Source organism: Aedes aegypti, chromosome 1, assembly GCF_002204515.2.
Source record: "Aedes aegypti strain LVP_AGWG chromosome 1, AaegL5.0 Primary Assembly, whole genome shotgun sequence".
Taxonomy (NCBI): Eukaryota; Metazoa; Arthropoda; class Insecta; order Diptera; family Culicidae; genus Aedes; species Aedes aegypti.
The window spans coordinates 257425037-257451301 of NC_035107.1; the positions used below are offsets into that span (position 1 = coordinate 257425037).

At 38.4% G+C, this 26265-nt stretch overlaps 2 protein-coding genes and 1 long non-coding RNA gene across 6 annotated transcripts in view; all 3 read right to left on the reverse strand.

The window, feature by feature from the left end:
* LOC5567292 (alpha-1,6-mannosyl-glycoprotein 2-beta-N-acetylglucosaminyltransferase) overlaps positions 1–1575 on the reverse strand; it is a 318648-nt gene extending 317073 nt beyond the window's left edge. For 2 of the 4 annotated variants that reach the window (XM_021837631.1, XM_021837627.1), the window contains exon 1: positions 1296–1575. The gene's annotated coding sequence lies outside the window, so the exon portion shown is untranslated. The other 2 variants (XM_021837632.1, XM_021837628.1) reach the window with 1 other exon arrangement.
* Positions 1576–22448: 20873 nt separating this feature from the next.
* Positions 22449–23810, reverse strand: LOC5567291 (28S ribosomal protein S23, mitochondrial). Its single transcript, XM_001651677.2, has 3 exons — positions 23617–23810; positions 23387–23548; positions 22449–22785 (listed from the first exon to the last, which is right to left on the reverse strand). Exons 1-3 carry the CDS (start codon positions 23658–23660, stop codon positions 22485–22487), a joined length of 507 nt encoding a protein of 168 aa, XP_001651727.2. The 5' UTR covers positions 23661–23810; the 3' UTR covers positions 22449–22484.
* Positions 23811–24589: 779 nt separating this feature from the next.
* LOC110674658 lies at positions 24590–25191 on the reverse strand. The gene is made up of 2 exons (XR_002499073.1): positions 25089–25191; positions 24590–25030 (listed from the first exon to the last, which is right to left on the reverse strand). It is a non-coding gene; the product is annotated as an uncharacterized LOC110674658 (long non-coding RNA).
* Between the last annotated feature and the right edge of the window lie 1074 nt (positions 25192–26265).

Sequence of the window (26265 nt, forward strand, 5' to 3'; positions counted from 1 at the left end):
CACGTGAGAAACCTTTCAAGACGACTTTGAACAAACGTTCAGTTTCGTCGTCATAAGTAAAAATGTGTGCTTCTTCTCTTCAATATGTTTGAGAAGAAGTTTGCGTTCCTTAAGAATTTCCGGCAGAACGCGAGACAGTCTCCTTTCTTTGCGAATTTGAAGGAAACCTTGATTCCCCTAATGGAGTTCAATATCTCCTGTCTAAATCCTTCAAATTTGAAACAACTGATCATTTGCCTGCTTCACCTGATTCCCAAATTGTATCAAATATACAGCGTTAGGCTGGTCATGTCATAGGAATGCCGAAAGAGTGACAAGCAAAGATTATGTTAGCAGCGAACTTGATTCAACATAGTAAACAATTTTGAAGACGATTTCAACTATGAAGCTTTGAACCTTTTTTCTAAAACATTCCCACTAATGAACTTATTAAAACCATTGAAACACCACATCAATTGTTATTCTTTCATATTGGCAATGCTGAAAAAAACATTACTGTGCTATCGCTGGCATCACGTGCAACGGCCAATTCCGATCGATGTATGCGTGCATGACAGACCACCAAACGCCGAAATGGTACCGAAGTGCACGTGAACGCCAAACAAATCATCCACAGGTAACGACCGTCTGATGAATGGAAAAGCGATTCTTCTCCAAAGCTAGGAATACAAGTTGTTATCCAGCAATGGCAAACACTTCTGTAGCTACACAAACACAACATATCTTGATACTACGCGGAACCAAGCACCGAACAACGATTTGCTTTGTTTTGATGTGCAATTTTCATAAATCGGCTGTCTCGGGATCGGGTGGAGAGTTTTGGGTGGTTTGGGAGCGAATCAGAGGTCGAGCATGCGCCTCTCTCGACTTTATTCATCCAGATGCCAAACATCACAGCAGTATACCAGACTGAACAACACTATCTCTACATATACCCTAATGTGTGTTGGAAGTTGGATGATAAGAATTCAGCTTTGGATTTCTTTACAGATTAGGAAAGTGAACCACGGAACACATGGGTTACTTATGGCGATGCCGATGTCAATGAAAAATGGATGTCGTATCTCTAGCATGGGACACATAACTCAAACAACCGGTCCGACTTTCAGCAGATTACATCACACTTTTACAACCTGTGCCATTCAATCAATTATCGACGTTTCAGCCAGTTCCGTTGTTTATCACTCAATTTCCATTGCAGGTCATTGCATTGCCCGCAACAATCCATTTCGGGGCTTATTCGAACTGCCCAAATCACTGTACTGTTATGTTTCACTTTATTCGATTTCTTCTACCTGAAGCGCGTATCTGCAACTCGAAACGAACTTTGGTCAATCTCGAAACTTCCGCTAAATACTAAATTGTCCAGATGTTTTCCGAGAAATTTTGACAATCCCGTACTGACATTTCCCAACACGAGCTCAATTTTCTTCGTTTTTCACTGTCCCGACTCGTGCCGAAGACTTTTCATTTGTTTTCACGGTTTTTGCGGTGTTTCTGTTTTCATACCGCACACACTAGAATATTATGCTAGTATTCAACACTTCTGGGAGCCAGAATGGCTGTTTAGCCGTGCTATTTCACGCGTTGCAACTGCAAGAGAAGCTACTCAACATCGAAATACACAACGACTGGGAAACCACATGGCAGCCAATTTAAAGAGCCAATAGGAAAGTGAAAATGCTCCATATAAAATTTCGATTTTTGCGTAATGAAAATTTTCTTGACTTCTCTGAGTGGTGAGTATCATCGTACCTGCCACACGATATATAATTTGTTGCCAAAGTTTGGCATAGAAAGCTCTCAGTCAAAAACTGTGGAACAGTAGTAAAAACACGAATTTTCTTACTTGAAGTGGAATACTATACCTGCAAATAATTTTAACAAACACCATAAATATAAATGTAGTACCGTAATCCGGGATAACATTGATCAGTTTTATGGATATTTCTTAAATTTTTCATTCGAAAATGCAAATGTCGCTAGTTTTATATTTTCAAAACAAGTACTGGCACCCACCGCTCATGACTATACTATACTGTAATTTGGTTTTCAAAAAATTGAAGTATGTTTAAATAAATGTTTTGGATGATTTTTTGATTTAGCTGATATGGGGTAACATTGATCACTCATGTAAACAACGTTCGGTAACATTGAACATGTCGTTGCTTACTCAAATCATGAACCCAAATATGAATACCAAACTCTTACAAGTCATTTACTTTTGGAATTATTTAAAAAATAAAGACACCTTGAACCGCGGCCTAAAGGTAGGCAATTTCCTAAGGAAATTCTGCATTCTTAATAGTAGTTCGTTAATGTTGCTTGATTGAATAAACTTATGAAATATTTGGCAACGATCAGTCATCTGAAATGCTTGATTTGTTCGGAGGATTGTGAGCTGCATCATGTGATAGGGAATGTCTATTAAAATAAAGTATTGTAGCGTCTAGACATTGAAAACGATTCAAAATTTTTTGTTCAAATTTTATAGGCTAAATACATTTAACTACAAATTATGAAACAATTTAAGAAAAATATGCGAGTCAGTGTTGCATTTGAACGCATTCAGTTTGCATTCCAGTTCAAATTTTTGAACGAGGGATCAAGTAGGCTTGAACATTGATCAGTTCAAAAATTTGAACCCGTTGGAGCTTAAAATTGAACGCGCAATGAATATTTGATATTATGGCAGTCGCACAACATATTTTAATGCGAAAGATTTACGAAAGTTATTTTGGAACGTTTAACGTTTCATATATTTTGAGTGAGGTGAATTGAATACAGATCGACGTAGTTCTGCATTGTGCATTTTGAATTGAGCAGTGTCAGAATTTTGCACGAGAGTTTAATGTTTGCTGCGTTCTCGTGCAAAATTGGAACGCGTTCAGTTCACTTTTGGCTCGCGTTCAGTTTGAAATGCATCACTGTTGGGAGTTACTTAGAAAATGAGTATATTTAATTAAGATCAACAAGCAGACAAAAACTTTTGAAAATTTTATCCAGATATCGACTTTTAATATTTTTTACGGAAGAATTCTCTTTTTGATAATACGTGGGGTGTTAAGGGATTATCTTTTCTACTTTTTCCAAGTTACTAAACTCATTCGAATGATGCCGTAATATATTCCAATGTACTTTTGACTTGCTCCGTGAAGTAAAACTAAGGGTTTAAGTAAAGGACCCTATTTTGTTTGTAATTGGTTGGAAAATCTTATGAACAACGTATTAAAGAAAATATAGGGTTTTTCTAGCTATTATTTCCAAACTTGTTCGAACAAACATTTGGAAAGTTTGAATGATTCTTCTATTTGGAAATGCAAAATGGTTTTAAAGCCATTGAATCTTTTAGTGGTAATCCTATGAAGTGGTAAACAATAATAATATTTTGTCAGATTATAAATGAAGAGTTGCGCGAAGAGTGAAACCAAATCTATCGAACTGTCAAACCGTCCAGCTATCGAGCAGACCAGCAAAACAATATATTGCCTCCTATAGGGGCATTTTTTGAAGACGAAGGAGAACAATCATTCAAAGAAGCCTCTTCGCGTAACTCTCTGTGCATAGACTTTGTCATTTCTGAGCTCTTTTTAAAAAAAATTTGCGGCCTCGTCGGGCACTAAACGCATTGTGTTATATAGTGAGCGTTAGGTTCCCGCTCCATACTGGAATACTTTTCTTCAGTAGTTTTTACGACCATGCCACTGGGTGTTGCATGCAAATACTTTGTTTAGTGTAGTGTTTTATTTACAGGGCAAATTGACTATTTCCTCTATTAACACTAAAAACTTGTTGAAATTATCCATATATCATAGATTGTTTACGAAGTTGCTATGCATAGCTTACAGGACTATTAAACTGTAAATGTTTAGGTTATGACCCAGACAACCAGAAGTTGCATAACAGTTTACGAAAAAAGTCGTTTATTTACACAAATTTCATCACACCACTACATGGTACATGATATCGTTTGATCGATGATTTTCCTCGCATAAAGCGCTATTTCATGAGTTCATACGTACATTTCGTTTCGTCCAGTATACTCAAACGAGGTAAGTCGGACCAATCCGTAGGTGCTGTCAAATCAACTTTATTATCATAAATTAAGTCGCATAAGAGTGCAGACTAGCTCGCAATAAAACTTACGCACTCGCATTGCATGTTATCTTTCATCATATAAAATATGCATGTATATAGCCTCCAGTTATGTACGTATAAGGCATTTTCGCAAAATCCTATGCATGAAACTTTGCGCACATAAACATCGCATAACGCAAAAGCTGATTTCGTTATACGTACATTCTGGTTGTCGGGGAAATCTCTTGTAGGAAGTCAATTTTGGACAGCTCCTTGTCGAAACTCATTGAGATTAATTCAACTCTTCCTTACAGATGCAAGTTGGTGTCGAGGTAAGATACAAGACTTGCATTCCGAAGATCCGAAGGTTCAAGGTTGATATTGTCAAGATTTTTTTTTTAACTAGTTCGTTTATTTGGGGCTCAAATGCGTGTAACGCTTTACGGAGCCGAAGTTCATTTTTGTACTGTTTACAATTTATTTACTTTTTCATTACCAAAGTTAGTATGGGATGGAGCCAGGGTACTCGTGGCAACTCGAGGTTAATGGTCACAATTTTGAAAGGGAAGGACATGGTAAGGATTGGGATTAGGGTTCTCTGCAGCTCATCCGGGAGGTAGCGTGGTAGCTCTATTATCGTGACATGGTGTTGGTACCAATTTCTTGCCGGTATTCGTCTGCCGGATGGCCAGGATCCTCAATCCAACACAAAAGGGACAACACAGAGAAAAAAAAAACTGGAGAAGAGAACACAAAAGAATTAAATTTTTATACCAGACAAGCGAAGGAAATCGTAAATTGCGACCATATAAATGAAATCGCGGGTGCCCAACACATCTCTAACTGGAACATAGGGTTGTCTACCTCGGGCCGCAAGGGTATCCAAAAGTTGCGCTCTGGAGGCGTCCATATCCGGGCACTGCCAAACTACGTGATCGATGTCATCATAACCGGAACCACACCTATTACAAATATTGCTCAGCGCGAGGTTAATCTTGTGTAGATGTGCATCTAGCGAGTAATGGTTGGACATAAGTCTTGACATCACGCGAATGAAATCTCGACTTACGTCCAAACCTTTCCACCAGGCTCGCAAGGAAACTCTAGGAATTATGGAATGTAACCACCGTCCCAGTTGGCCATTTAGCCAATCGCTTTGCCAACCGTGAAGAGAACTTTGACGTACTAAATGAAAAAATTCATCTTGTGAAATTCTTCTATCATAAATCTCACCTTCCTCAGCGCCCACCTTTGCGAGAGAGTCCGCCTTCTCATTGCCATAAATTAGGCAATGTGAGGGGACCCATACAAAGGTAATCTTATATGATCTTTCGACCAGTGCACACATCTGCTCTCTTTTTTTTGTAAGAAAGTAAGATGCATGCTTAACAGGTTTCATCGATCGGAGTGCCTCAATAGAACTGAGACTATCCGAGAAGATGAAGAAGTGGTCTGCGGGCATGTTTGAGATCATCCCCAAAGCGAAGTTGATTGCTGCCAGCTCAGCAACATAAACCGTGCAAGGTTCCTGAAGTTTTCGGAAGGCGGAAGAGTTTTCATTGAAGACACCGAAGCCAGTGGATCCATTTATACGTGACCCGTCAGTGAAATATCTCCTGTAGGAATCGACATTCTGGAACTTTGCGTTGAAAATACGTGGAATAGTTATACATCGAAGTTGATCTGGAATTCCATGAATAGCTTGTTTCATGGACAGATCATATTCAACAGAGGAACTGTCATTGGTGAAGCGTACACGTGGGGGGTTATAACATGGAAGGCTAATGTCAGATGACATGTAGTAGAGATAAACTCTCATGAATTTTGACTGAGCATTCAGTTTGAGCAATTCTTCGAAATTTTCGATAACGAGTGTATTGCTCACTCCACACTTAATAAGTATTCTTAGCGAGAGCTCCCAGAATCGGTTTTGTAGCGGTAAAACCCCTGCCAGAACCTCTAGGCTCGCATTATGTGTCGAGTGCATACACCCTAAGGCGATACGCAAACAACGATATTGAATTCGTTCCAATTTAATCAGGTGGCAGTTTGCTGCTGAGAGAAAACAGAAAGAGCCATACTCTAGAACAGATAAAATAGTTGTTTTATAGAGTTTTATGAGGTCTTCCGGGTGAGCACCCCACCATGTTCCGGTAATTGTTCGTAGAAAATTGATCCTTTGTTGACATTTTTCCGTTAAATGCCTAATATGAGTTCGCCAAGTGCATTTTGAATCAAACCAGACCCCAAGGTATTTTGAAGTCAAAGATTGGTCGATGTCTGTTCCCAACAGCTTAAGCTTTAGTTGGGCAGGATACCGCTTCCTAGAAAATACAACTAGTTGAGTTTTTTGCGGAGCAAACTCAATCCCTAAGTTTCTAGCCCAAGTGGATAGATTATCAAGGGAATTTTGCAATGGTCTTTGCAGAATTTCTGCTCGTGGGCCCTTCATAGAAAGCACAGCATCATCTGCAAGTTGTCTAAGCGTGCATGGTTCTTCCAAACAGTTGTCAATATCTTTAACATAAAAATTATAAAGCAAGGGACTTAGACATGAGCCTTGGGGAAGACCCATATAGCTAATTCTGGAAGTTGTCAGATGACCGAGAGTGAAGCTCATGTGTTTTTCTGACAACAAATTGTACAAGAAATTATTCAACATTCCAGGTAGTCCACTATTGTGCAGGCTTTCTGACAATATTTCTATGGAAACTGAATCAAAAGCGCCCTTAATGTCCAAGAAAACCGAAGCCAATTGCTCCTTGTCAGCAAAGGCTAGTTGAATATCTGATGAAAGCAACGCTAGACAATCGTTTGTCCCTTTGCCCTTGCGAAAGCCAAATTGTGTACTGGAAAGCATGTTGTTTGATTCGACCCAGTGATCGAGTCGGGATAGGATCATTTTTTCTAACAATTTCCTTAAACATGATAACATAGCGATCGGGCGGTACGAATTATGATCAGACGTAGAGTGTCCATTTCCCGACCATTTTGCTTGTCCCGGGATTCGGGACAAAATTTGATGCTCGTCCCGGGAAATCCCGGGATCCCGGGATTCTTAGGATTTTCATTAAAACTTGTATTTTTGTTGAAATGAAAGTAAAATTTCCATTTTACAATGGTATTACATATTAAATTGGAATTTTAATTTAAAATAAAGATTGATTTTCGAGAAAATATATAAATTAATTACAGCGAATTTATTCTTATAAAGTTCTGCTTACTTAATATATATCAAAGCTTACCTTGACTAATTAGGTACGGGTATGTTGGGTAAGTTTACAAATTCTCTATTATAAATGAAAGAATGATAAACATTTAACATAATAATATTAATACAATTTTATCCAGAAAATTTGAAAAATCATCATCATCATCACTTTCTAAGAGAAAGAGAGATTTAAAACCATTGAAGGTACTGTAGTGGATCAAAGTAATAGTTAATTATTAAGAATTAGGAATTTTGATTACTTTCAGATTAGCTTTATCAGTCTAGGGTTATGGAAACGGCCAATGTTGTAAAGATACGTAATAAGTAGACTAATGATAACATTTATTACTTTTTTGGTAATCTAGCCTTTTAATGAAAACAAATACCCATTTATTCCCTTCCCTTCATAATTTTTTTGTTTTCTACTTTATCGAATAAAGTTTCCGCAACTATGGTTGTCATGTCTTTTGCGGCTTAAACCAGCCGACGGAGGTTAAAAAATTACGAATTTCAGGTTTTTTTTTCGAAAAAAGTTTGGTTCTGAGAAAGTATGTCATTGTTTTGCTTGTTAATTTAGCGGTTTTCATACATTTTTTCAGTCACCTCGGGAATCCCGGGATTCCCGGGATGGTATAATTTATATCCCGGGAAACGGGAAATCCCGAATTTCTTCAAATCCCGGGATTTTTTGTCCCGGGATGTCCCGGGATGGACACTCTAATCAGACGCTGGTTTCCCAGGCTTTTGAATAGCTATTACTTTAACCTGTCTCCATTCAGGTGGAACAATGTTGTGCTCCATGAATGAGTTGAACAGGTCAAGCAACCGTCTTTTAGCAATATCGGGGAGATTTTTAAGAAGATTGAACTTAATCATATCGCGTCCCGGAGAGGAGTTGTTTGATGAAAGAAGAGCCATAGAAAATTCCAGCATAGTGAATGGTCTGTCCAAAGAATCGTCTCTTGGAGTTTCCCAAAAAGGCGGATGAGCTGGAACTGAGTCTGGACAGACCTTTTTTGCGAAGTTGAATATCCAACGATTGGAGTATTCGTCACTCTCATTTGAGGATGAGCGGTTTCGCATGTTGCGAGCCACTCTCCAAAGCGTCGTCATTGAAGTTTCTCGTGAGAGGCCATCGATGAAACGTCGCCAATAGCTACGCTTCTTCGCTTTAATAAGATTCTTCAGTCTTTTTTCGAGCTTCGAGTACTCTAAATAAAGTTCTGAGGTACCATATCTACGAAAAGCTTTAAAGGCATTAGATTTTTCTCGATACAACTGAGTGCATTCATCATCCCAACCAGGTGTGGCTGGTCGTCTTTTGAAGGATGCACTTGGAACTCGTTGCTTTTGGGATTCTAATGCACTTTTATAAATCAATTCTGTTAGGAATTCTGTTGAATGATTCGATACCAAAAGTTACCGCTGATGCAAATTTTTGCCAATCGATATTCCTAGTGAGGTCAAAAGGAACCTGAATTGACTGTTCTGACCTTTCAAAATTATTTTTGATAGAAGTTATTATGGGCAAGTGATCACTACCATGGGGGTCATCGATCACCTTCCACATGCAATCGAATGATAGTGAACTTGATCCCAAAGACAGGTCAAGACGGCTTTCTTTGCCGTCTGATGAAATACGTGTCACTTCACCTGTGTTCAAAATGTTCAAGTTGAAATCGTCGCATAAGTCATAGAAAATAGCCGCTCTATAATCGTCATAAGATTCGCCCCATCCAGTACCATGTGAGTTCATATCACCCAGTATTAAAACTGGAGATGAAAGCATGGCGACTGCATTCCAAAGATGACGGCGGTTTATTGAAACTCTTGGAGGAATATAAACAGAAGCTACGCAAAGGTCTTTACCCTTTACGTTTATTTGGCAAGCAATGATTTCTATGCCTGAATGAGTCGGGATGGGGATTCTGTAGAATGAATGGCACTTTTGGATCCCTAAAAGCACACCCCCGTAATTATCATCTCGATCCTGGCGTATAATGTTAAAATCGTAGAAGTTAAGATCATCTTCAGAAGAAAGCCATGTTTCACAAAGTGCAAATATATCACAATCGGAATTGTGAAGCAAAAATTTAAATGTGTCTAATTTAGGTTTTAGACTATGACAGTTCCACTGTAGCACAGTGATCATATCTTGTACCTCACTTGATGAATTAGCCATCGAAAGATATGATCGAAGCAAGGAGGGGCCACGAGATAGTCAATTCCCTGAGATATTCTTCTATTGCGGGGAGAAAAAGGTCGAGAATGCCTCTGAATGAGTCTGAAACTCCGAGAGCATTACATATGCGATCCACAAGGGCCGTAAAAGTTATCAGTCCTCGCCTGGCCCTGGGGGTTTTCGAGGAAGAGCGAGGAACTTCAGCAGCATTTCTTTTGCTTTCTTGTCTAGAGCTTCTTTTCGAAGTGTATTTAGTCGGTGGAGGCGGGGGCGGCAGATCTTTGCTGCAACACGGAACGGAAGCATCAAAGACCTGTTTCTTCGGGATTTTCAAATTTGCCCCACCTCCTTTGGAATTAGGCAAACTTCTGAGGGAAGATTTCAATACCTTACGGCGCAGTCCCGGAGAAGATGGAGACTTTCTTTTACCGGGTGCGTGTACCTCCGAAGAATCTCCCCCATCGGTTTCGTCGTCGTTTGCTTCATCGGAAGACAACTCTTGAAAAGAGTTACCAACTGGGATGGCTGATGAAGACTCTTTTGCAGGCGGATTTAAAGCTTTCACCATTTCCGCATACGTCTTCTTGGAGCGCTTCACAATTGAGCGACTCTCATTTCGAATGCGCCTTTTGTATGCCGGGCATTTCTGCAAGTCATGCAGATCCTTGCTACAGTAGCAGCATTTTTCAGCTTCCTTTGTGCAAGCATCTTCTGAATGAGCTTGGTTGCATTTGCCACAACGGGGCTTGTTGTCGCAAAAGCTAGCACTATGACCAAGCTGTTTGCAGTTGGTACAATTGAATACCTTCGGCACGTAAAGGCGCACTGGGTAAAAAACACTATCAATGCAAACAAATTTCGGGAGAACGGAACCAGGAAAAGTTACACGAAACGAGGCTGACGGCGAAAACACTTTTTTATTTCCTTCCATGGAAACTGATTGTAATTGTTTACAATCCAGTATAGCCACATCAGGAATGGACCGGTTCTCAAAAACGCCTTTGCCAGTCTTAATGTCTTCGCATGTCAGACTCGCGTCGATGATTTTCCCTTCCACCTCGACCTCTCTGGCAGGTATGTAGATAAAATACTCCACAGTAAAAGCCTCATGCTGAGCAATCTCATTCGCTGCTTTGTAACTAGGTGCAGTTACACGCAGCTTGGATTGCTTCACTTGGTGAATAACGGTCCCAGGATATTTACGCGTCAGCTCTCTAGAGATCGAGAGCACATTCAAAATCTTATTTTTGCGCCGGAAATAGACAACCCAAGGCCCAGCCGAAGACGGTTGATAAAACCGCGTTCGAGCAACGAGATCTTTAGGAGGCGTATCGCCTCCATCCGATTCGTCCATGCGGGAAAAAAATCCGACCGCAACCGAATCAACAAAAATAGAAAAAAAATATGGAGAAAAAATAAAACGAAAAAAAAAATTTAACCGATCAGTGGACTATTTTGTACACTACTCCCCTATTTGGTCGAAAGAATCACAACACCGGGAGAGAGACAGAAGCGAAGCGAAAAACAACCTTGAACTCAACAATGTTTGTTCGGAGATGCAAAAGCAATTCAATAGATGTGGAGATACTTGTCCGTTCGTTGTATAGCAGCAGAGCGTCCACGCACCGTAGGTAGCAGAAGGCGGTTCTGCTTCGATGTTGCTCTCCGTGCGGGGGGAAAAATCAATCACCGTTATAGCTTTTGGTGATGACTTTTTTTGCGGTGGAACGATACTACAGTTGCCTCTCCACATCTCGATATCGAAGGGACCATCGAGATAGGGAGAGATCGAGATAAAGAACACTAATTTAATGAACACTAGATTGAAAATCACTTCGTTACTAGGAAAATAATAAACAAACAAACTTCATTTCGAGTTTCCCAATTGTTCCAATAGGTTCTGATTTACTGAAATCTGGTCTAGTAACCTTTGATAATGCTCATATCGGCATATGGAGAGAAACTTGGGAACGAAAATCAACTAGGAACACATCGAGATATGGAGATATTGAGATATAGAGGATATCGAGACATGGAGAGAAAAATCGTATGCAGAATGAAGGGACCGAAGCAATCATCGACATAGGGAGAGATATCGAGATATAGAACATCGAGATGTGGAGAGTCGACTGTAGTTAAACTGGTTCGCTTCCTTCGCAAAGCGCGATCGCCTAAGCACTCAAATTGCACTAACTGAGCAAAAACCCACGCGGGCGGTGGGAGAAAAAGCCGAAAAATACGTTGCAAAAGTGCCGTGCGATGAGACCGGGAACCTGTCAACCGACTCAAACAAGCGCTAAGCAAGGAATGATTGTCAAGATTGAACACTAGTGCAAACCAAAAGAAGAGCTTTTTTTTCCTTTTTTTAGTGTTTTTAATATTCGTTAGGAGAGGTCACCGGAATGATGCCTCAACAGTAGAACTATTGATATCATCGTGCTTATTATTTTAGACTAATAGACTTTGGTGCAAATTTTCAAACTTTGAAAATAAATGCTAACACGTCATAAATGGAGCCGTTTCTGATTTTCTATAGACCATCTTTATTTTCTCACAGTCGCAAAATCCTTTTGCCGAAACCACATCTTCCGAACGACTGATTCATATCCGACGCGCAATGCGCAGAAATTTATCGTCTACGCGTGAAGAGAGCGAACAGAACCAACGAGCAAACGAAGCGACGTCATCGTCGCCCGCCAGTCCACTGCACTGGTGTTGGTGATTCACGAAGCGTCACATCACTACCTAACATCACATTTGCACTGATCACGATATTTTCCTCCGAGAACAGCACACTACCACAGAGAACACGTGGTCGGGAAAATTTGCAACCGTATTGGGGCAACGATTTTCCCACCCACCGACCGACTGACTGACGGGTGGTTCACCACCTTCTCAACGTGTAACGGGTGGTAACGTTTCTGACTGCACAAACTGATGGAATCTTGCTTGATGCTTACTTTAAGCCAAGTACGGACCTGAAACGTAAATCACTCAAGTAAAATTTCTCCTTTTTACCCAAGTAATTTTGACAGCTGATTCAGTATGAGCGAAATGTCACTTTTACTTGCGGAATAATTGAGCGGCACATTTTTCCGTTCGGAAAAGTGACAGCTCCCTTTGATTTGTACGGCAGGCGTTACCGACGTTATGAAATCAGCTCTACTTCTCAGCTGCGTACAGCTCAAGTAATTTCGGTAGCGGAATCATTCCTTGATCGTTTCTTGTCCTATCCTTTTGCACAGTACTTATGATCAGCGTACCGGCCATTACTTCGGACAGAGTGGGAGCGAAGGGGCAGCTTAACGATTTATGTAGGAAGCACTTTTTGCACATTTGCGCAGCCTTGCTCCCAGCTGAGATGTACACTCCCGTGCAAAAGTTTGGGGTCATCCCATAAAACAAAAGTAAAAATAAAAGTCCCAGGGATTAAACGTCTAATTGATGCTCTATATGCCTCATTCTAAAGGCAATGAGTAAATCTTACTTTGTGTGTACTTTAACACAAACAGTTTTGATTTATTTTACTTAATTATTACTTGAAATTGCTTTTTTTTACGCAAATTACACTGAAAAAAACATACGTAACTTTCTCAACCATCAGTTTTTAGATTATTTTTAGAAAAATGCCACAACTGTAAGTAAAAGTTTAGTGAACATAATGTATAAAATGTTTTTGGTTAAACACACACATACAACCTAGATTAGCTCATTGCTTTACGATTCAACCTTAGCGAGTTTCAATAAAAAGTCTAATAACCCCAGATATATAAACAAAAAACTTTTGTATATTTTTCTGGGGGTTGCCCCCAAACCTTTCCACGAGAGTGTATGACGATGATGATGATAATGGCGGAGAAGCGGGAGAACTGACCGGAGCTGACCTACGCGCAACTCTCTTCCAGTTTTCGAGAAGAGTCAGATGCTCTGTCCAAGCGAACATTAATCACATCTGCGGAGCCGTTGCAAAAAAAAACAAAACTAAACAATGAGTGAAAGGGGTTAACCTAGAAAGAGAGATTATTGAAAACGAGTCAATATCTTGATAGGGCGGAAGAGTTCAAACTTCATCCACTGAAATCATTAATGAAAAAGCTTATATTTTAGATAGAATATATTTGGAAAAATAGTTTAACAATTTTGTTGATTCAAAAAATTGTTCCACAATAAATCTTATACCTACTTTTAGAAAATTTGCAGCAAAATCTACAATAAAATAATTTTGTCTTGAGAAACTTTCTGAAAAAAATTTCTGAACCTACCAAAACCATTAGCTAAGGATATATAAACATAAGTTTACGACCCCCATGCAACTTGTTTTAGGAAACAGAAAACATATTGGCTGGATTTGCATAAATACTTATATTATGCGGCCATATTGAACTTAGCCATTATATTGGATTTTATTGGAAAAAATATTTTTTTAGGTTTTTGAGCATGTCAAACTGAAGAACATAACCTCGAGCTGCATAACCAAAGTCGAATCCTTAAACACAGTCAATACCATACAATTTGATAGTTTTTATCAACCAAAAATAAGCGTGTTGGCGTTCGATTGCAACCTTGAAAGCATTTTCGATGGCCAAAATTTAAGCAAATGCGCATTAATAATTTATAACGCTTCTTTCGCTCCAAGCACAATCCAAAGCACATTCGAGCAACATAGAATGAAGAATTGCTCCCATACTCCGATATGCATCTGAGAGAAAAACGTAATTTTTATGCAAATTTAAATGCAATAATCCTTGCGCTCTTCCTGTCAAACAGAATCAAAGCGACACGCGGGTATGAAAAATAGATTTTGCGCTCGTGCATGTTACGGTGCAAAACAGAATATCTACCAGTTCTGTTGAGTAGAAAAGTCACCAGTCCTTTCTATGGTAGAGACGAAAAAATATACAATTATGGTTCATTTGTCTTCATTACCCGCGATGCTCGCGAACGGACAAGTTCTTTGGGACAGACACAGAATCCTGTGCGTCCAGCTGTGCTATGTTGTTCTCCGTCCATGCAGTTATGTGAGACACCTAGAGTATTGGACAGTACATTTGCAACTTTTTCGCTTTTCCTTATAAATTTTCAACTTTTTAGGCTGGATATCAGTAATTTATGAGTTCAAAACTACCATGAAGCTATGTCTTTAATTTTTTGAGTTATGTCAATTGACAAAGAAGTTCAAAAATGTTATGTATAACAAACTGTAAAAATTACACTCAAATTTATCCATAAATAACTTAAGATTTAACCATCAGAAGTTAACAATTTTGAATGGAAATGCGAAAAAGTTGCAAATGTATTATCCAATACGTCATCAAACGTCAACATCCCACCGCAAAATCGCTACTGGGTACCCCCGTTGGTTTGACCACATTTAATCTGAACACTTTTTAATTTGTACCCCGCTAATTTGCACATCGTTCAGATTAAAAATGGTTCAAACGTCATCTAGCGCATGGAACGGAGTAAAGTGAAATGGAACGCTGTGGAACGGAGCGCAGAATCAAAACAAAACAGCGAAAAAGGTAACCAGAAATACGGTTCTAGGGTGACTAGATGTTCAAATTAAAAATGAACCCCGATGGTTTGCATGAGGTGCCGTTCAAATTAACGGGGGTGCACTGTAGTGGTTGGAGGGGATTTTAACCTCCAAATTGCCAAATAACCTCCAAATCATCACCTCCAAGTTAATTCTAATACCCTCCGTTATATGGAACTAGTGACCCCGGCAAACTTCGTCTTGCCATCAAGCGGGCTGTTGAAAAACGCTATTGATCGTCCCATTCAAAATGACAGTTTCGTTTGCGCTCGTTTTTCCAACTTTCCCGGTGAATATCCTGGAATTTTGATACAGACAAACACGTCGGAACCCTTGACGAAAAAAACGGAGAAAGAATCATTCAAATCCGTTGACCCGTTCGTAAGCCATTTCGTGACATACAAACACCATTCCATTTTTATTTATATAGAAGATAGATAGATATGGTGGCGCGTCGACCATCGCAAGTTTATCGTTAAACAGTCAATACTGTATCTTACCACAAATTCATATAGTGATTCCTCAAGAGATTCCTTTTGGAATTCTGTCAGGCATGCATCCAGAAAAACGCAACATGAATTTTTCTAAGGATTTTTTCAGGTAATCTTCCAGGGATTTCCCTTAAAATTTCTCCAGAGATTCGTTCTGGGCCTCTCAAAACTCCTCCGGGGAATTCTTCAAGAATTCCTCAAGAAATTCCTACAGAAAATTCGCCCATAAATTCCTCCAAGGTTTTCATCAAAATGAATAAGAATTCATCTAGAATTTCATCCTCGATTTTTTTTAGAGATTCTTCTAAGAACTCCCCAAGGAACAATTGGTAGCTTTTAAGATACTTACGTGCTTAATACAAGCTGCATAGCAGCAACCATTGCTGAACAAATTTTTAGTTGAATCATTAATTGAATAAAATAATTTTCCGCTTATAAAAAAGCTGTTATTCCTCTGGCAGTTTGTGCTTTGAATAAGAGCTGAATAAACCTCCGAAAATGCAAATATAGTAGCTTTTGTTCTACAACACATAAGAAGTTTAACAATTAACTGATTAAAAGCTTCTATAGGTTGTAGCCATCATTTTAGTAGAATATTGAACATTTGATTAACAACAAATCGTACAAATGTTTTAGTGTCTAATACTTAAAATGTTGACCAGCATGATTAGTAAAACTTATAAACAATGTGAATAACAGTATATGAGTATGCTCTTATTCAAGTAAAACATATTATCTCTTTTTATGTTATTTTCAAATGTTTTTCAAATCAAATCCAAGACGTGTATGCGATGGATGGATTAACGTAATGGACGTAATAGCGACGTAATGGATCAACGAGGGTAAAGTTCTAATCACATTGGATTAAAAATATCAAAATTTAAATTTTCCAAATGTAGTGATCATCACCTGCGACGTTATTGATATCGGAAAAAGTTACTAATCATAACATTTTTAATGATAATCGAAGTATAAATAATAATTTAACAATAGTTACATGAAAGTGGTTACCCAACTTACAGTCACAAATAAACTTATACATAGTTAATTATTGTTGAATAATGGTGACAGCTGAAAAAGTTCCCTACAAAGGGCTGAGAAGATGGTATTTAGATCCAAATTTAAGTCAATGTTCAACATTTTTCATTGGAATGAATAATAGTAGAATCACCACTTATTAAACTTCTCCAAAGAATCTCTGCCGACTTGTCAAGATTGTTTTACTAATGAGTTGAACAAGTCATTTTTTCTTCTATTAAAGAGCCTATATTCCACCAAACAAATATAATTGTGTAAACAGATGTACAGGAGACGAACTAACGATTTGGTTGCTTCGCACTTCAGCTGTTCCCATGTTTAACATGAACATGATTAAAAGCTGAATAGGTATTTTATAAAATCCTAATACAACATAGTTATATCATCCGAACAGGTCATCCAAAGAAGTCCAAAATAACGATTACTAAACACATTGTTCAGCAACAAAGAAGCCTTACAAAAGAGGTCACACCATAGTCAAATTTTTGAAAAATGGACAAAATATCTAAATATTGCGTTGTATTCCTAATGTATTGCAATGTTCAACTTACTAATATTATTATTATTTATTTTTATGTGAGTGGCTTTTTGCCCTTGTCGAATTCGTGACTAACTTACTAATATACACAAACATGTTGGATACAATAATAACTGATGCTTTCTCAATACAATATTCAATTATGTTTAGAAAATATTTTGAATCAGTCTTCTGACATAGGATTATTGATTGAAATATATTTTATATTTGTATAATGTTTAATAGATGGAAAAAGTACGACAAATAATTAAAATATTAACCTAGTAGAAATATTATACATTTAATAAATGAATTTTAGTATAGTTAAATGAACAATTCAATTAAAGTGTTAACAAGTTAAAACTTATTATGAAATTCGATTAATCATTTCAGACTGTTTTTACTTTGTGAATAAACTTTAATGATGAATAACTTTATTTTTGACCAGCATTGAAATAAATTTTCTCACTGTGCGCTATAAATAGCCGACTGAGTTCAGCTCGTATCAGTACTGAACAGCAGCAAAAGTAATGCGCTTATTCAGTTGTTGATCAGCATAGCACGTGTTGATTAGTTATTGTTGAATAGAAGCTCAAGCATGATCAATAATCAGCTACAAGAGGTTTATATTGGGCACTGGAAGGCTGATATATGAATTCAAGGATGGCGCAGATGGCAAGGTATACCGCTGACGATGGGAAGGTCTCGAGTTTGAATCCAATATCCAGGTAATTATTAAAAGTGGTTATTAATTCATGGGAAAAGTATACACTGCATTTGATGTATACAGTGTTAGCTATTTTTAGTCATTTATTTGTTTTCAATCAATTTTGTGGCAGTTGAATAAAAGCTGAGATGAATGCTTTTAAAGCGATGTTGAAGTTGTAGAATAAAGTCAATATACAACGACACGCTTTATAACTTCTCCAAATTTGTGTGAACAACGCCTGAACAAAGGCTTCACTTTCAAATAATTAAAATGTTGTTAAACATGATGCTGAATTAAACTGCAACAATGTAGTTTGTTAAAATAGCGTTGTTAAATCATCAATCCTTATTAAGCTAACTGAAACCTGAATAAACATCATTACAATATATGATTACAGTCACTAAATGATAAGAAGCTTAATAATTTCGCCAGATTTGCTTGAACAATGTGTGCGTAGCAGCTGCAAAGTAATATAATAAAGCAACTATTCAGTATGTAGTTGTGAAAAATTGCTTAATAAATGATTATAAAATAGGCAAATGTTTCTTGGGTCCTTTCCTAAAGAAGTTTTTTGAAAAACCCTAGATAAGTTCCTGGAGGGATTCCTGGAGCAATGCTTCCAGTGGACGATTTGTCTTTTGAAGGAAGCACCACACCAGACAACGGACTGGCACGCAATGCCCAATTTCACACTTGAAACTTTTTTCGACGAAAAGTTTTTCGGAATAAAGCGGGAATCGAACCCGCACTCCTTGTTTGATGCGGATAGATGTTTTGTAACTCTAGAAAATTGTGGAATCCACGGTTAAATTCCTGGAAGACTCCCTGGATAAATTCTTGCATCAGCCTATCGAGGGATTCCTGTGGAAATGTCTGGAGGAATTCCTGAAAACAAACCTGGAACATCAATATGCTTTTTGGCTAGGCGGTCTTTTTTTTCAACGGCTGTTTATATAATAAAGACTGCGTAGACGAAAGGCATATTTCATGAATATATACAATTTCTAAAGGAAATCAAAATTCAGATTTTTCGGCAGCCATTCTTTGTGAAATTCCTTAACAAATCTCTGTAAGAACCGCTGTAGAGATTTTACTTGAGAAATCCCTGGATGAGTCTCTCATGTAGGAATATCTGGAAGGCTTCTGAAAGAATTTCTGGACGAATTCCTGAAGAACGCTTGGATGTATCCCACGAAGACTCACTGTAGCGATTTTGCTAGTGGAATTTGTAGATAAAGTAATTCTTAGAATAATTTCTGAAGAAATTCCTGAGTAAGAGAATCTCTGAAGGAATTGCAAGAAGAACTCTTTGAGAAATTCTGGAGGGATTTTTTGGAGGCCCAGATCGAGTCCCTGCAGAAATTACTGGCGAATCCCTGGAGGATTATCTGGAGAAAACGTTATAATAATTCAGGTCGCGATTTTGCTCGTGGTATTTCATGGAGACTTCCTGCAAGTATTTCTTGATGAATTTCTGAGTTTTAGAACACTTGCGGAAATCCCTGGTAGAATCCCTAGTGCGATCCAGGTAGGAATCCCGGAAAAAATCTCCGGAATAATTCCTGGAAGAATCTTAAGAGGACTTCCAGGGTATATTTTTGTATATATGTGGAGGAATCTTCGGAAAAAAAATCTGCAGAAATCACTAGAGAAATATCTTGAGTTATTCTTGACGACATTGTCCTAGAGTAACTCATGGAGAAAATCTTGAAGAATGAAATCCATTAATTGAATTTTAATATACTCTAATAATCAATCCATAAAATTAAAAAAAGTATAGCCTTGAAGATATTTCTGCAAGAATCCTTGAATGATTTTCTAGAGGAATCTCAGAAGGAATACTAGAAGAAATCGCTTGAAAAATCTCTGGAGAAATTCCGGAGCTTTCCTGAAAGAATTCCTGAAACAGATTTTGGCGGATTTCTGGGAGAAACACCTGGAAGAATCCCAGTAAAAATTTCACTGGTGGAATCTATTAAGGAATCACTGAATACATTCCCCAACTAACCATGAAGCATTATATCATTGCTTATATAAAACAGCTGCACTGCAGTAAGCCTACCATTAAAGTAATTGAAAAGTGGAAAAGGCCCGGTATACAGTCCAACTAGTGCATCAATGTTTGTAAAGCAACCAAGCATTTCATAAAGTAATATTAGTTTATTGATACATTTGACAGCTCTTATTATTTGTAGAATAAAAGCAATGTCGCATCAGTATTGTTGATATGTAGAAAAATGCGTGCATTCTTATAATGCTTGTGGTTACCAATTGTGTCCTGCAGGAATTCCTTGCGAACTCCAAAGGAATCCCTATGAATATGTTTTTGCAAGAATCTTTGGACGAATCTCTTATGGAATCCCTGGAGAATCTTTTGAAATAATTGCTAAGATATTTCTGGAGCCCTATTGGAACCGGTCTAGAATGTATCATGACGAACAAAAGTTCTTTTTAGAGGAATCTCTTGAAACTAAGCGGTAAATCAAACAGTGCCAGGCCAACTCAGGACACAAGAGACTCTCCGGTAATCCCAGGATCTGCTAGCTACTGAGTAATCAAGGGTTTTTCGCGATACAAAAACTAACACGGGGACTTTCACTTTTCTAGCACATTTAAATTTGTTAAGTACCAATTCATACCGCTGCCTTCTGCTGTTGGGTGGACGAATGGCCGACACAGCGACACTAATCCTGCTGTGCAGCCGGAACTCTCGCGGCGAAGTGGGCGGATGTACGTTCAACTCAACTGACGGGCCAGCGGGCGTTACTGGACGGTGGGGTTGCAGGCGTCTTCCATCTTAGGCGCAATCGGCCGGCCGTGGCATGGTCACCTTGGACGGCCGAGAGGGGAATCTCTTTGGTGATTAGGGGCGACGGCCTGAGATATTTGGTCCTATGTGGAGGACAAGCTCCTTTACTTCTAGACCCGGAAACCGAATGGTGTGCCGAACCGAAGGTCCGAAATGAAAATACTAGACAAGAACAAGAGGTCCGGAGACTAAATGCTCCCAAACGCCCAGTTAGCTCCTGCTAAGCGCAAGGGGTACAGGACCCTATCACTACTGTGGTATTTCTGCTGTATTTGCACAAGAAACGTGAAGGGTCCGATTTTCAACATATATAGCAAAAACAAAAATCAACAATTTTGTATCAAACGGTTACACACTGGCATAAGCCCTAGTGTAGAAATTGCTGGAAGGATTCCGGTAGAGATTGTCCCTGAAGGAATCTTCGGAATAATGGCTGAATAACTCTCTGGAAGAGGCTCTGTGGATATTTAGAAAGGAATTTTTGAAGGAATCTGTGGGGTGTGTGTCAGTCAGTAACACGGACCATATCCTCAAGACGCTGACATGCCCCAGTCAGTCAGCAGTTGGTGTTCGACGATGGAACTCCATTCGCCATAGACCCTGCATGTTGGGTGATTGCTAGCAATATTCTAGAGTTGCACAGAATCTTTGGAGGTTTTCCTAAAAGAACGTCTGGTACCTTATTTGAACAGGTCTCAAAATTGCGACTAACATGTTAGTTCTTGAATTACTGAACAACTTAAACGAAAACATCATCTGTCTGAAAAAATGGGATCCTGAGATATTCGTGATAAAAATATTGCATGCTCATTAGCGCCATACCATCTGATGGCACAATTTCAAATTAGATGGCCTATCATATGTTAGTCCTTGACCTACTAAATAAACTTTGTCGAAGATACCATCTTTCTAGGTAATCAGGATTTTGAGGTTTCTGTGTCTAAAAAATTACATGCTCACTAGCGCCAACTGGTGGCAGAATTCCGGAACAAGCTGCCTATCACATATTATTCCTTAATCTACTGAACAACTTTGCCGAAGACACCATCTTGATAAAAAATCCAAATCCTGAGATATTTGTGTCCGTCGAGATGTTGCATTGCGAAATGTTCACTTCATCGGTTCCCCTGGGACACAATCCGATGGCCACTGGAAAGTGAGGATGTTTTCAAAGTTTTATTTGTCCACTGACCTATTGGTACAGTTGAACTGAAGAAATTTGCCGAAGACATAAATATTCTAGCTTGCCTAGCTTTAGATTTACAATAAAAATTGCTCTGCGTACTGAGTACAGTACAGTGCTGGGAATGGTAATAGTAGTAGGCTTGAATTTTCGCGAAAATCACGTGGCTTCGCCGACTGTGATTGGCTTTGCTTGGCTACTGTAGAGTGAATTTCAAGATTTTTCCCAACCCTGGTACAGTACACGATGCGACCGCTTATGTAATTTTTTTTGAGCGACAGACGGAAGGTTAAGCGTGATTACATGTCAGATTATTTACTTTCTATTGAGACATGTTAGATTATGACAAGAAGATATAAAGCCCTGGTTGTTTCTTCGATATTTGATAATAAGTCTTTACAAAAATATAAATGTTTTATTGTTTATTTTCAATCAACAACGTTCCATCTTAACTTCTGTTACTTTTAGAAGTTAAAATGAAACGTTGTTGATTGAAATTAACTATCAAATATTTTTCTAAAAGAAAATCAAAAGTTTTCGTCGAACATTAAAAATCAATCTGGGCTCTAAATCTAATTCAAAGTCTAGACATATCCTGTTAAATTAGGATAGATGGTAACCCTGCATGAAAATGTGTCGCGGGCCGCCCTGCTCTAAATAAAGTGAAGTTCGGATCAATCAAAACGCCCCACAACTAAACTATCGTCATATAACTAACCACGAATCTCGGTTTATTCTTTGAAAATGTCTTGCAAATGAACGGTTTTAGCCGGCTTTGCCTCGGGCTGTCCAGCACCACCTTGAGGCTGCTGCTGCTGTTGCACTGGAGGAACAGCCATCCTTTCGAGCTTCAACTGCCCGAGCTTCTCCTCCAGCATTTCTTGTGCCGTTTCGAAAACCTTTTCCTCATCCAGTGCGCCCTGCTGCTTCAACTGTTGGTAAGTTTCAATAAAATGCTGCGTTGCGGTTTTGCTTCGCATATCGGACAGGTTGGTCAAGTATTGCGATCGGTTCTGCAGCTTGTGGAATTTCCTGCAGAATAAAATCATAAACTACCGTCAGACGAGGCTTCTTTTGACACTTTTTTCGACGTGATTCAATTTTGTGGATTTGTAACTTTAATAGTTATGGATAGATTTCCATAATTCTTACATACATCTACGCTGTGCATAATGAATGAGCGAAATATGAGGTGAATCAAACCAGAAATAAAATAATTGCAGCTTTCAGGAGCTTATCTAATGATTCTATCTTCGTTCATGCTTTCAAGATTCTTGCTTAGAACATGTTCCAGAGTTCAACCAATATTTTCTCCTGGGACTTCCTACAAAATTATCGTTCAGTATTCCTTCAAAATTCCAATCGCAAATTTCTCTAAGAATATCTTCAGAAATATCTCCAGAGATTCCTTTAAAAAATCTCCCAAGAAAGACTTCAAAATTTAATATTTAATATGTTTTACACAATTCTAGGAAAACTCAAGGATTTTTGTTAGAAATTTTACATGAAAATAGGGTACAAGTCTCTATAGAAAGACCTGCTACCAGTATTGTGATAATCATAAATGCAAATTAATCCAAAACGCGGGTGTCCAAATCAGCTCCGTCTGACGGTATCTAGAAAATTGACTTACGCCCTCACTGGATCTTCGGTGTAGTAAATCGATCGAACGGACACATTTGGAGCGGGACGATCGTATCGGGGTTCTTCCTTCGGCGGGAAGGCCTTCACCACGTCGTACCACAGTGGTCGGTCATCCCACTTCAAGGCTCCGGAACGTAACAATCCTTCGGTCCTGATGGGAGTAGTAGAAAGCCGTATGAAAAGTGGATCCCGTGTTACCGAACCGAAGTGCCTACTTACCTGGTAACAATTGTACCGATTTTCTCCAGGCGACTACTGGCCATTTCGGGTGTGATCTAGGTAGACTTGAGGTTCCACAAATCCGCTGACAATAATAAATATAGTTTATTCACTTTGATTGGAAAATTCGTATAAATTCGTGCCGCATGCAGACACGATTACGAAAGTTTGTTTTTTCCTTGTTTGACGTTTCTACGATCTTTCGTGCGCTTCCGTGAAAAACCGTCAACCCAAATAATAACAAAACCTACTGTGGGCTTCTGAACACCGACAGCACACGTTCGCTAACTGAAAAAGCCTTTTCGATATCGCAATAGGGTCCTAAAGCCCTGTCCCGATTTTAGTGCCAGTTTAGGCCAAAAACACCCCGCATAATCAAGAACTGTATTTCTACTGTTTCACAAACTGTTCATAACCATTTACGACAATTTCAGAATAATTCCTTTTAACATCCAAAATAACAATAAACCAACTGTACCCCGAACCGTTTTGACAGTTTGGTGAATGGTAATCGAGGAAATCACAATATGGGGAATAGGCGGTTAAGTTATGTAACCATTTGAAAACGTCGATTTTCTCGAACAAATTTTTTTGTTTACAGTTTCCCAAATGATGGATATGTTGTTCATTTTTGCACCCATTTCACTATAACGCAAACAGTTATGAAATAGTTGACCTATACAATTGGAATGAAAACGGAGAATGTATGTGTAATTATTTATATATGGTTTGTTACAGTAATTTGACCGTATCCTGTACTGTACTGATATGTTTATATCTAGGTAAAATCATTTTAGATTGAATCAAAATAATGAAACAATTAGATACGTGCAGAAAAATCAACTTCAATTGAAACGTACACAAATCACGCAATTTAATCACAATTTCAACTATTTCTCTTTTGAAGTAGATTTATGCTACATGTTCTATTTGTTCCATTATTTCTGATTTGAAATAATTAAACATTTATAACTTAACTTTTTTCAATTCATGCTTTTATTATTTACGTATTAAGCAACGAGTCTTTAAATTCAAAATAATCTCAATAATAAAAATAATTCTCAGTCGGAATTCAGAATTATTTAGGTGCCGTCCCCATATTGCGTAACTTTCGAGGGGGGGGGGGTGAAATAGACTTGAGCGTTATGACTTATACAAAATTTTCGTACAAAAGCCGTGACGAAGCGAAGGGAGGGGGTTGTCCCGGAAGTGGTACACCACATCACGATCATATCTCTCATCGCTTTCCGGTTAGGTTTCATATGTTGCCGAAGTTTTCCAGGTGCAGCTCTGCACTATCGCTTGCACCTCCGGTGATTTAGTAAAAAATTGCGCTTGGATGACCTTCTGCTGGTGCTTGATTTTTCCTTGTGCGTAGATGAAAATCCGTTTCATTGGTTCGATTTCACAGCAACTGCAACATAAAAAAATCAGGTTTCACAATTGGAAATGACAATGTTCTCAAAACTTACTCTAGAGTATAGAAACTATCGATGGTTCCATGGCTGTAGACTGTGGTTTGGCCGCGGCTCAGGGGGCCTGTTTTTCGTGCGGCACCAGACTGCTGGGGGGGTTGTAGAGCTGCAACGGAAAAAGAAAAAATGTGTATATGGTTTTAAACTTAACTTACGTTTAAAAACTTACAGTATATCTTCTGCCAATGGACCGATGCACGAGTTCACTATCTGACGTTTGAGCGGTGCCGTGTTATTTACGTGACCATGGCAACCAGTGAATTCGGCACCGCTCAAACGTCAAATTCGTGAAGTCGTGCATCGGTCCATTATGGAATCTCATCACTTTTTCTCTGGAACAACGAAGACGACAAAACGAAGCAAACTGGCCGAAACAAAAATCCACTTTGTTTTTATTTTGATGGTTTCGGAAACGCTGCGGAAAAATGCACGCTCAAAAAACATACATACAGTGTCTGCATATTCATTAAAAAAATAAATAAAAAAGATTTTTTGTTCTTTTTTTCCTTTTTTGATACAAAAGTTTTGTAGAAATAGACACGCGCATGCATCTTTTAGTTAAAAAAAGAAAATTCTGTTATGTTTGACTAAAAGTTTCATTAATTCACAGATCCAGTCATTGATATTTTTCAAGCGTGCATAATGAAGATAAATACGTAAAACAGTTTATCAAACTGTTCCTAAATATTAATGTATAGTGAAATGCTCATGTGTATCTTTGTTGCGCAAAACAATTTTGGGTACAGTTGTGTTATATTTCCACCATAACCCAGGAGTTGTCATTCCCATATAATTCAACAATTTCTGTACACTTTGATGTTATGTTACTGTTTGGTGTAGATTACATAAACAGCTTTTAATGGTGTTTGGCATCAGGCTTCATACTGTTCAATACAATAGCGACAGTTTGTAATACAGTAACCGTTACAGATAAATGAAGATTACTGTTGGGAATGTGTGGCAAATTGTATTTTTCTATGCGGGACATGTCTACTCAATTTTCTAATGTTTTCCGTTAGTTTAAGTCCAATAAATATTTTTTAGATTTCGTCACACCCCTTGGCTTAAACTCAAATTTCGAGTTATTTTGTTTTCCGTGTCCTTTCCGAAATGTCAGATAGGAACAACCCCAGTATCAAAACTGAAACCACTGTGGTGTTTTTGTCGACTAAGC